General features: G+C 39.2%; 1 protein-coding gene across 6 annotated transcripts in view; it reads right to left on the reverse strand.

Moving 5' to 3' along the window:
* LOC118431914 overlaps window positions 1-10,920 on the reverse strand; it is a 16,229-nt gene extending 5,309 nt beyond the window's left edge. The window contains exons 1-3 of one of the 6 annotated variants that reach the window (XM_035843353.1): window positions 10,608-10,920; window positions 6,032-6,164; window positions 4,112-5,222 (exon numbers count right to left, since the gene is read on the reverse strand). In XM_035843353.1, the coding sequence (XP_035699246.1) occupies window positions 5,065-5,222; window positions 6,032-6,164; window positions 10,608-10,715 (399 nt within the window). In that variant the 5' untranslated portion in view covers window positions 10,716-10,920 and the 3' untranslated portion in view covers window positions 4,112-5,064. Of the gene's footprint in view, window positions 1-4,111; window positions 5,223-6,031; window positions 6,165-7,116; window positions 7,652-8,270; window positions 8,844-9,650; window positions 9,784-10,607 lie in introns of those variants that run through there. The other 5 variants (XM_035843348.1, XM_035843347.1, XM_035843346.1 and 2 more) reach the window with 5 other exon arrangements.
* Between the last annotated feature and the right edge of the window lie 1,776 nt (window positions 10,921-12,696).

The following is a 12,696-nucleotide window of genomic DNA, read 5'->3' on the forward strand; positions in this document are numbered from 1 at the left end:
AGATATTTAAGTTTTTGTTCCTTGTTGTCTGTGCAGATGCTGCTAGCTACACAGTACTATTCAACCTCCTCAACTTTCCCGCCGGAGTTGTTCCTGTTACCACGGTAACAGAGGAGGATGACAGGCTGCTGGATGATTGGCGTGGCTATGGCAACGACCTGTTTGATCGGCTTTTCAAACAGGTATTCTGATGCTTTACATTCTTTTTTCCCCTTTTTATTGGATTTTTCAAAGAACAAAAAAACAAGGGAAGGTGGGCAGCCATCAAACAGTACAAATCAGAACAAAGTTCTGAAGGCTTGTATACAAAGATATTGGAAAATGTTTCAATGTAACCATAACAACACCAAGCATAAATTCAAAAGTAATATAAACAGAGAGGTTTGTAGTCTTTTATCCCTCATTTACAAGCACATGTTTGAAGATTTGTGTTGAAATTAAGGCATTAAAGGCAGACTGGAGGGATATCTATATGAAAGATTTATGAATAACATTACAATAGGAACAAATATTATGATAGCATTTTTACATCTAAGTTAGTGGTTATATTGTGAACTATAGACTGTGATTTGTTTTCTTTTTGTCCAGTTTGAACTATGAAGTTTGTTGTTTGTTACAGACAACCAGAGGTGCAGTGGGCCTCCCCGTGGCTGTCCAGTGTGTGGCACTGCCATGGCAGGAGGAGAAGTGCCTCAGGCTCATGAAGGAAGTGGAGACTGTGTGTCCCGTGTGAAGTGTCTTTACTGTAGAACGTGAGATGTCATGTGTTAGGTGCAGTACCGTGTCTGTCCAGTGTGTGGCACTGCCGTGGCAGGAGGAGAAGTGTCTCAGGCTCATGAAGGAAGTGGAGACTGTGTGTCCCGTGTGAACTGCCTTTACTGTAGAACGTGAGATGTCATGTGTTAGGTGCAGTACCGTGTCTGTCCAGTGTATGGTGCTGTCGTGGCACGAGGAGTGCCTCTGACATATGAAGGAAGTGGAGACTCTGTGTGGACTGTCATGACTTCAGAATTATCTAGCTAGCTCCAGATCTACATATTGGTTTTATAGCTTTAAATGATTTCAGTAATGAATAGACTTGAGTCAGCAAACTTATTAGACCATAATAGTTTTCAAAAAGGAGATTTTTGGCACCAAAATTAAAGTTGAATCAGTTATATAGCTTAGTGATATAGTAAAGTCATTGACTTAGTTAGGTTAAGTTAAAGAAACAATAATATGTCTATTGGCCTATTAGGACTTAAAATGATGAAAACTGTATGTCTCTTATGATGATGATGATGATGATGATGATGTTATATATTTTGTCTGATTTAAGTAGTGTGTCACAGTAGCTGCAGTAGAAGCTATGAACTGAAAAGACATTTTGTAAATGATATGTTTGAATTACACTGTGTAAAAGGATTTATTGTATGGCAAAGAATTCTGAAGTAACTGTTGCAATGAATCAAATTAGATGTTATGATTTTAAAAAGTAAAGTTGGGCATCATTAAGGTATTGATATTGATATATGTAAATTACTTTGTCGGTATATTAAAAGTATACTTGGGAATTGTTTTACTTTCTGTAGTTCAGACTAGTTAATAGCATGAAGGTAACAAATGGAAGTGAGCCGAATTGTTGAGAGGACGGTTATAGGCCTGCAGCTTTTCGGTGATGGATGGTAACTATGTTTGTTACAAGTCCGTGAATTGATTCTAAGCAAACCTTCAAAACTGTAAAGCAGTAATGCTGTTCACAACATCTACTGGAGATTGCAATTTTAAGTAACTTCAAGATTGATATTATCCAGGGTATATAGGAAGACTGTTGAAGTTTAAGTCTTCTTTCTATCAAAGTTATCTTTCATGCAGTATTCCCAACGTCTTTCGGCTGAACAAAAACAACTCATTGGCAAACCCCTTGGAACCTGATCTCTGCGTGTCAAGAGCGCCGTTTAGCGAATTAGAAATAAAACGACATAACGATAATATCGCGAATACGATTTTACATTGATTATCTAAAAGCGCCCCCTAGCAGTCCGTGAAATAAATGCTGCACGACCGCCACGAAAAGTAGCCCCGACGGCCGATTCGAGTCAAAAAGAAAGGCACAAACAAACAAACCAAAATAACTGACGATAAAAGCTCTGCAGAAGCGATCCAAGGACCAAACATTGCCGATAGAGGGCTAGTTTATCACACGATAAACGATAAAACCTCTATTATTGTTCTTTCATCAGGAGGAAGGTTGAAAGGGAGGAGAGAGCGTCAAGTTGTTTTCAAGCATACCTGTCCTTGGTGCTAAACGCCATCCAAAACCACGCAATAGCGGCCTCTAGCGACTCAGATCAAAAGTGAAGGCTGGATTAAGGTTGCAGTTGACCATGGCTCCATGGCTCGACCGTATGTCATTGTTAGTAAACAGCCAGGAATGTACAGTGTATACAGTAAGTCAGGTAGAAGGAAGGTCAGAGGTAGCGTGTGCCTGAAAACGTGCCCCGTCCGGGGCGGCTTTCTTGGAAGTCGTGGCGTTTGGAACCGTCGCACGACGGGCACAACAGCCTCTTCTCTTTCCTTTCTCAATGTATCAGTCGTAAATGCGGATTTCAACTACGTTAACACGGAAACAATGTTATCAACTCGAGTCAAGTAAAAGGCCAAAGTTGTCATAGCAAATCATATAAATTCTCGAAGCAGATGTTGGGGTGAAATCTTGTAATGTGACGAACGGACTTCTCTGACAGTCCCTTACCCAATTTAAGTAGATGAACGGTTGAGTGAAAGGCCAAATGTATAAGGGAAAAAATGGTGACATCTACATATATCCTTATTCTACTTATTTCGTACAAGACATTATATGTACATGGATGCAGGCGGCGCTTCAACAGGCGGACATGGTGTCACAGGGCCCCTCGCGGGATGCCTAAGATTTGCCCTTCTTAAGTCAACTAGTGTCTTAATGATCATTATAGATGTGTGTAAGGATGTCTGGACCTATTTAGGAAAGATTTCATAATCTTTGAGCATAAGGTCTTGTTCTCTTCACACTTTACAAGTCGGGACTACATACCCTATGAGAGCCCAAGCTGCAGTACCGCTCCTGGCCGCGTCCTGAAAAGTGGCTTTAACGACCGTCCAATTGCCAAATATCCATCTTTTCGCGAATGGGGAAATCATGAAAGGCTCAAAAAGGGGTTTGAATTTTTGATAGACATTCTTGTAAAACAGTACAAACTAGGCCCAGGAACAAAGATAACTGGGCTAGTCTCTGTTATACCATGTTTTGTGTATCAAGAAGTTTTGATCTTTGACCTTTGTGCTCTTTTTCAGTTGTTCAAATCAAAGTTGGAATATCCAGAGGGTGTGATATATTAAAGCAAGTAAGAGAGGCCTTCTGTACTGCTGAATTCGCAATGATGAAGGCAGAATGACTTATAAATGATATGAAAATGCAAATGTACATGGATAGGAATGTTTTGCCAAAACAGAAGCACATGTACAGAAGTAAGGGAACGAAAAAATCAACATGATAACATGTAACAACACAACATCTTTATATTTCTTTTACAAGCGATGACTGATTGCAGTAGGCTTTTAAAGCAAAAATGAGTAATAAGGAATATAATGTTATACTATGCGACGTAACTCAGTCTGATGAAAAGTGAATATCGAATAGAGTTTGTTATCATTATCATGATTTATGAATTTGATATGTATATTGTTTTCGAACAGTCATATGAACCCACCTTTGCTCTTGGTTTGTTAAACAGCCTGAACAACAGAAATTCGACATTGCAATAACAACAGCCAATCAACGGTGCAAAAATACACCAATGCATCATACACAGATTTACATCTATCGTTATTTGATGACATATAGCATAGTGATATACTAGTAATACAAACAGAACCTCAAAATCATATGAATGAATTGATAATGATAACACTGTATTCATCAGGCACATATCATTTTTTTGCATTCCCTTCGAATTCATTCTGTGCTTCTGTTTTGGTATAAAAAAAACTCTCCTAAACATTTGTAGTTTTAAATCTCCTATTCTGCCTTCATTGTTGCAAGTTCAGTATACCGTAACATAGCACAGACGACCATTCCGACTTAATTCTAGATAGTAAAACACAGCCTCCTTCAACTTAGATAGTAATACACAGTGAATCCGTTATCAATTCAATGTTCCTTTATCAGGAAATAAGTTGTAATGTGACACCAAGTCTTGTTCTTTCAGCTCAGGGCCCATCAAACGGCTACCCCGGCGCTTAATGTTATATTACAAGTAATCTATACTGTGAGTCTGTGACCTTACAACATTTTGAAATAAAAGTTGGATCTACTGATGAAACAGAAAAATGTCGTTGCATTTGTTCATCATCTTGATGTTACCCAAAGTTATAATTTGGCTGTGGCAGCCCAATAGACAATTTACAGGATATGTTATCGATCACGTCATTTCTGACATAATATTCCGTAGATTTAGTGTTGAACTGCTAAGTTATGACCATCTTTAATCTCAAACAAAGTCAAATAAGCCACAAAAATTTTAACCCCTTTGCGAGCCTTTTACCATTTCCCCATTCCCGAAAAGACTGAAATTTGGCAATTTGACGGTCGTTTAAGCCATTTTCAGAACGCGGCCGGGAGCGGTACTGCAGCTTGGGCTCTCATAGGGCATACAGTCCCGACTTGTAACATGTCGAAACATACTACAGATTGGTTTAATTCTGGTGAAAACTTTCCCCAATACGTCTAGACATCTTTTCTCACACCTAGAATGACATTCAAGACGCTAGTTGACGTAAAAAGGATAGTTTTGGGCGCCGCGCGAAAACTTCATGTGACACCATGTCCGCCTGTTGAAGCGCCGCCTACATTCATGGTCTTATATATAGCAACACCTTTGCCTAATCTGGCTAGCAACATCTTGTGAGAATAACAAAACGAGGCCAATGCCTTGTATGGAGTGTAATAATTTTTGGTTTCTAGGTATGAGATGTATTTTATTGCAATTTGTGGATTTCATCATAGATTCCCCGTGTTGTTCTTGATGTTGTCGCTAGGTGACGCCTTTACGCTATGATGCCGTCGCAGGGGTAGCTGTTGCACTGGGCCCAGTAGTCCTGGCAGTGACACAGCACGCAGTTGTCCGGACTCAGCTCTATAATGGCTGACTCGCCTGCAGCCAGTCCTTGGCCATATAGCCATATGTCCATTGGTCTGAAGCATTCTATAACAAACCGGAAAACATGATGATGTGATCAATCAATCAATCAAATAATCAACCAATCAAAACTTTATTGTACATTTACATGTGTCGTGTAGAGAGTAGACATACGTTTGTCATGAGAGCTGTTAGAGAGCTTGCAAACCTAGATGACTGCTGCTCTATATATGTTCAACACACTACTTTTTTAACTACTTTTTGGTGTATCTTATTACCTGGATGTCTAACCTACATCGACGTTTCAACACACTTTATCTTAGTATCTTTTAAAGACTATAATGAATGTGATTTTTCAATTCTATGAATTTTATATAAACCTTTGTCAATTATGTTTATCTATTCTGTAAACAAAATGAAGGCTATTCAAATTCAGTGTTGTCTACACTGAGTAACATGTGCGGTTCTATTCTGTATCTGTATCTATATAGCCGGTATAACCGCCCGTCGGCGTAACACACCAGCCATGTTAATCTTTAATAAGAGTTTGAAGTAATAGTTTCCTTAAAGAGACTCTAAAATTAACAGAAATGACCAAAACGAACGGAATCGAATCATGCAGCAGCTGCAGCTCTCACTGTTATGTATTCTGTATCATGTATGTGTCAAATATGTGTATAGACTTATTAAAATTTTAAAATGATGTAAAATGTGCCTCTATTATATATTTTGTCTCACCCTTACCTTTCCTTCATGACCTTAATAAAAAGCGGCTTGCGGGCCGTTTTAAGCTTTTATGAATAAACAAAGTTCCAACAAACGAACAAAGACGACTGCACGCACGTACGCATGCACGCGTGTACGCGCGCACATACCTCTGGGTGGACAGGGCTCGCATTGCTTTCCAGTCGCCAGACAGACGCAGTCCTGGCAGAACCCTTCGAACTGCTCATGCCATGTTTCACCCAACCCGTGCTGCGTAGGCCAGGACATCTGGCTCTCGCAACCCTGTACATGCACAGATCGTGTCACATCTAATAGAAACTTTTAATCTTTGACAGAATTGACAGGTTGGTGAATGTGTGTTTGAATTTAGTAGTTCAGTCATCATACGTGTAAGTTAACCATCATAACTACATTTAGCTATAATCTATAACTAGACAGCAAGGTTCGATTTTATGTTGTTGACATGATAAACAGAACTCACAGTTTGGAAGAAATATATCTCTGCGTTGTTCATACTTTTCCGAATAGTAAAGAACTGTGAATTGATATCATTTCTAATAGTTTACAACAATTGGATAAGGATCCAAGCCTATTACAAATGTAATAAAAAACCCGTGCGGTGATTAGGAGTGGACTCTACACATACGTCTGTGTTCAGGTGAGTTTGTACTTACATTTGTCAGTTTATCTGATCTTTATGTTATCTATACGTCACAAACCACTGATATGTTTCCATATGTTCATAAAACTCGACTTCCAGAAATTCTAAATTACAGCACAAAGTTCACGCAGAATCGACGCTCTTACGATAGTAAAGGCGTACACAATCTTCTACTTTCATAAGTTGTATTCCTCATCCTTTTTTTATTATTATTTCCAAGCAACACAATACTGCAACACCGTATAGACACTGGTAACTCTAAACCAATCCGTCAACAACCGTATCGTACACCTGTACACCGTCGCGAAGCGCTGCGAGCACAAATCTCCGATATGTTGGACACTGACGTCATCGAACCTAGTACCAACCCTTGGGCTTCGCCGGTTGTCATAGTTACGAAGAAAGATGGCAGCCCCAGATTCTGTGTGGACTACCGGAAACTTAATTCTGTGACCGTGCCAGATGCCCACCCCCTGCCTCGGGTGGATGACACCATCGACGCCCTGGCCGGTTCATGTTATTTCTCCACACTTGACATGAAGAGTGCGTTTAAGAGTAGTCAGAAGGACTCACCGGGACGTAGTACGTAGTGGTTGGCCGGAAGGTTGTTGTTGGTCGGGTTGCTATGGTGGCGGCAGAGGCAACCGTCACCACGACAAGCAGTACCGTTAGCTGGAACATCCTGACAAAGTTACGTTTTGTATTCTTCTTCGTAAACTTCTTTGTCGTGTAAACCTTCCTAGACTTTATGATTTACTTTGAGAATGAAATTTGAAGGGTCAAAATAGGGTTTATCAATAACATTTATGTTCCTTTACGACTAACAAATACCAAGATGTTTCCTATAGCTATGATCAACATTGAGTTATCATGTTCTTGTGATATTTCTAAACGGCTTTGAGTCATCAGAAATGTGTAGTTGTAATTAGATCATTGAGAGTTGTGAATTATTAATTCAATTTATAGTACATTTTCATTGATCACTCAGCATAGGCTTTAAAGCATGTCAAGTTTAAAACGCAACGACAGTGACAAAATTAAAAACGCGATGAAATACGACACATCCCCCAATACGCCCTCATAGTCATCTGCAGCCTTTCCCACGTTAGAGTTGATAGCTTTAGGAAGTGCGTCATTTAAGATCACTGATTAAAACAGTTTACTTACTTGTTACTCTTTAGCCTAGTCAGTGAATTTTATACAAACTAAAGGGCAACATTATCGAGAAAACGCTGGATATTTCCCTCTCACTCTAAGAAACCAATACAATGTGAAAATATCTAATGTCTTTTAAAATAAATCTAAAGTCAAAGAATAACATGTGAAAGAACAGAAATTTAAAAAAAATCTATTGTTGGTACTATTATGGTAGGTTTGGGTACCAAATTACAGAAAATTCAGGTACCCGGACCTGAATGTCTTGTGAAAAATTTTGAATGGGCTATACTCAACACAATGGTCAAATTTGCTACAAAGGAATTAATTAATCTGCTTGGTGGAGTATCCGACTCCCACTCAAGAAGGAAAGAAAATGTTTTGCACCCGCCGTACGATAGAACGGTCCCTACATCTAATTTGGTATACCATAGTAATAGTATGTGTTTTTAGCCTTATGTTCAACCTTCCTGACCACTTAGATTTCATACCGAAGGCAACTTTTTTTTTGACCAAACTTTTTTTTATTCGCACGCTCGCATCAGTTTTGGAGTTCAAAGAGGATGCCATCCATATAATCAAATCAACATGGCCTTATGTAGAAGGAGAGGGTGGGGGGAGTGGGAAAGGCTATTATGATAAATAACAATAACAATATTCAAGTTCAACCACCGAGTGGCTGGGAGTGACTACATGCATACATACATGTATGTACGTAGTAACTGAGCCGATTACTAGAATTTGACGTTAGACACTAAGGGAAATACTATCATGCTGATAGATCTACGCTACAATATTGAATGGCTTTAATTTTATAACACATTTGTCCCATCTGGCTAGCAACATCTTGTGACAATGACAAAGCGAGGCCTTGTATGTAGTGAAATAATTTTCTTGCTTCTTGGTATGATATGTATTTTATTGTAATTTCCGTATTTTATCCTAAAGTTCTAATGCTGTTCTTCATTTTGTCGGTAGGTGACGTCTTTATGCTATGATGCCGTCGCAGGGGTAGTCGTTGCACTGGGCCCAATAGTCCTGGCAATGGCACAACACACAGTTGTCCGGACTCAGCTCTATAATGGCTGACTCGCCTGCAGCCAGGATGCCGTGGCCATATAGCATGTCCATTGGTCTGAAGCATTCTATAACAAACCGGAAAACATGATGATGTGATCAATCAATCAATCAAATAATCAACCAATCAAAACTTTATTGTACATTTACATGTGTCGTGTAGAGAGTAGACATACGTTTGTCATGAGAGCTGTTAGAGAGCTTGCAAACCTAGATGACTGCTGCTCTATATATGTTCAACACACTACTTTTTTAACTACTTTTTGGTGTATCTTATTACCTGGATGTCTAACCTACATCGACGTTTCAACACACTTTATCTTAGTATCTTTTAAAGACTATAATGAATGTGATTTTTCAATTCTATGAATTTTATATAAACCTTTGTCAATTATGTTTATCTATTCTGTAAACAAAATGAAGGCTATTCAAATTCAGTGTTGTCTACACTGAGTAACATGTGCGGTTCTGTTCTGTATCTGTATCTATATAGCCGGTATAACCGCCCGTCGGCGTAACACACCAGCCATGTTAATCTTTAATAAGAGTTTGAAGTAATAGTTTCCTTAAAGAGACTCTAAAATTAACAGAGATGACCAAAACGAACGGAATCGAATCCTGCAGCAGCTGCAGCTCTCACTGTTATGTATTCTGTATCATGTATGTGTCAAATATGTGTATAGACTTAACTTATCAAGACTTAAATGATGTAAAATATGCCTCTATTATATATTTTGTCTGACCCTTACCTTTTCTTTCATAACCTCAATGAAAAGCGGCTTGCGGGCCGTTTTGAGCTTTTATGAATAAACAAAGTTCCAACAAACAAGCAAGGACAACTGCACGCTTGCACGCATGCACACGCGCGCACATACCTCTGGGTGGACAGGGCTCGCATTGCTTCCCCGTCGCCAGACAGATGCAGTCCTGACAGAACCCTTCGAACTGCTCATGCCATGTTTCACCCAACCCGTGCTGCGTAGGCCAGGACATCTGGCTCTCGCAACCCTGTACAAGCATACATATTTAGAACTTTTAATCTCTGATAGTATTGACAGGTTGGTGAATGTGTGTTGGAACTTGAGCAAATCACTCAACATACGTAAAAGTTTACACCATCTCTCGCTGGCTGGGGTTAATGACCCCCTCCTAGGTGGTGGCAACTGTAAGGCTGGTCGCTAGGAGCGCAATTTTAGTCAGACTAACGTATAAATTAACCATCATAACTACATTAAGCGACAATCTACAGCAAGACAACAAGGTTCGTTTTTTTGTTGTTAACATGGTAGAGAGTCTCACAGTTTGGAAGAAATATCTCTGCGTTGTTGACACACAATAAAGAACAATATAGAACTGTGAATTATTTCTAATAGTTTACAACAATGAATCCGAACCTGTTACAAATGTACTAAAAACCCGTGCGGTGACTAGGGATGGACAGGCAAACATACGTCTGTGTTCAAGTGAGTTTGTAGTAACTGTTGCATTTGTCCGTTTATCATTTATCATTATCAATTATATCAATTTGCAAGACAAAAAAGCCCCAGTGATGGACACGCTACACATGTTTATAAAACTTTCAGTCTCATCTTTCGTTATCTATACGTCTCAAACCGCGAGAGGTTAACTGATACACTGTAGTTGACGCTGTCCATATGTTCAGAAAACTCAACTTCCAGAAATTCTCAATCACAGCACAAAGTTCATGCATAATCGACGCTCTTACGATAGGAAAGGCAGCATATCCGTACACAATTCTCTACTTTCATAACTGGTATTCCCCATCTTTTTTTAATTATTATTTCCAAGCAAGAGAAGTCAGAATTACTCACCGGGACGAAGTACGTAGTGGTTGGCCGGAAGGTTGTTGTTGGCCGGGTTGCTATGGTGGCAGCAGAGGCAACCGTCACCCCAACAAGCAATACTGTTAGCTGGAACATCCTGACAAAGTCACGTTTTATATTCTTCTTAATATCTTCTTCGTAAGCTTCTCTGTCGTGTGAACCTTCCTAGACTTTATGTTTTACTTTGAGAATGAAATTTGAAGGGTCAGAATAGGGTTTATCAGTAACATTTATGTTTCTTTACGGCCAACAAATACCAAGCTGTAACCTACAGGTATGATCAACATTGAATTATCATGTTCTTGTGACATTTGTAGAGGGCTTTTAAGTCATCAGAAAATTATGTTATTGTAATTCTATGATTGAGAGTTGTGAATTTTTAATTCCATTTATAGTACATTTTCATTGATCGCTCAGCATGGGCTTTAAAACATGTCAAGTTTAAAACGCAATGGCAGTGTACAAAACTAAAAACGCTATGAAATACGACAAATCCCCCAGTACGCCCTCATCGTCACCTGCTGTTTTCCCACGTCAGAGTTGTAGCATTAGGAAGTGCGTCATTTGATATCGCTGATTAGGACAGTCTACTTACTTGTTACTCTTCAGCCTGGTCAGTAAAATTTGTACAACATTATCGAGAAAAGGTAGGATGTTTCCCTCCGAGTAATTTGCCTTTTGAGATGAAACCAATACAACAGGGAAAAGATCTAATGTCTTTTTTTTTGTTATTTAAAATAGCCAATCAACTCTGTCAATAAATCTTCTCAGTAATCTAGAATTTCAAAGATGATCTAGCAAGAGATAAGGGAGGAGGATGTTTGGTGATGGTAACAATTTTAACAGTTCAAAGGATGGGGGTAAAAGAAAACAAAACTTAAGAGGGCACAAGATTTTGTGTTACCACATGGTTATCATCCTATCTTCATATATGGTTGTAGTATCGCTATATCGTTTATTCTCTAAGGACAAGGGTGTGAAAAGTAGGGGAAACTGTTTCAGTACCATGGACATCTCAGCCGTTGGTAGTCATGTCTTTTTTTAAACTTTAGCTCTTTTGCATTACAATATTATTTCGCTAGGCGCCGCTCGTTCACTGTTGGTAATACATGTACCCCAAAGCACAAGTGTGACAAATATGTCAGTGCCAAACAGAATGTAATATTTTGAATAACGTTCGGGAAAATGGCGCTGTAGAGCAATGAAAGGTGTCTCAAGTTGCAGGAAAAAGTTGTGAGGTAGTTTGGACATATTGTTGGAAAGGCTAGTCCAGACATTTGAAGCTTGTCAGGGTATTCGATTGAAAGTTTGATTTCGGTTGCCAAAAAAGAGTTTCAGTGCTTCCTCATGAGTGTGTAGAATATTGACAAAAAACTAACATTCAAATATATGAACTTTATTCTTGCAAATATATATGGGTGGAAATCTTACAAGAGTGGATTTCACGACGACAAGTTATCATTCAAATGTTTTGAGGTCACTTGAGGCCCCTGAGAACCCCTTCATTGAATCTTCCTTCCTGGCTTTTATGATCTTTTATTGTTAAAAAATCCACATAGTACAATATCGGCTTCAGTGTACTGACCAGCAGCAAGGACACGCGTCCAGCTCCCTGAACTACATTCTCCCAGCGGAGGTATCAAAGCTGAGTAAACAAAAGCCCCATCACAGCGATAAGGGAATAAATGATATTGTAAAAACGTAAATCGCCACTGAGGGTTTTATAATGGAACAAAAGACGCCACTGAGAATGCGGGTGCCACAGGTGTCTATACTCGGTAAAGTAGGCTGATAGATTTGTCCTGAAAAGAAACAACAGATGTCTAGGAAATAATGACGGACGTCACTCTCATTCAAACTATTCACTCCATTGAAACTGACCCTGCAATAATTGCTTTTCTCTGAGGACTTACAGAAGAAGTTGTCCTCCCTTGAGTGTTCTTAAGATTTTGTACAGATAACCAAGTCAAATATCACTCAAATGCGACAAAAAAGTTCACTTTTGTGAGGAGAACATTTGGTGGAAGTGCCTCCTCCCCTACTAGTTCCCGACCTTTAATTTGGCGACTCTTTGAGC

Source organism: Branchiostoma floridae, chromosome 15 (genome assembly GCF_000003815.2).
Source record: "Branchiostoma floridae strain S238N-H82 chromosome 15, Bfl_VNyyK, whole genome shotgun sequence".
Classification (NCBI taxonomy): domain Eukaryota; kingdom Metazoa; phylum Chordata; class Leptocardii; order Amphioxiformes; family Branchiostomatidae; genus Branchiostoma; species Branchiostoma floridae.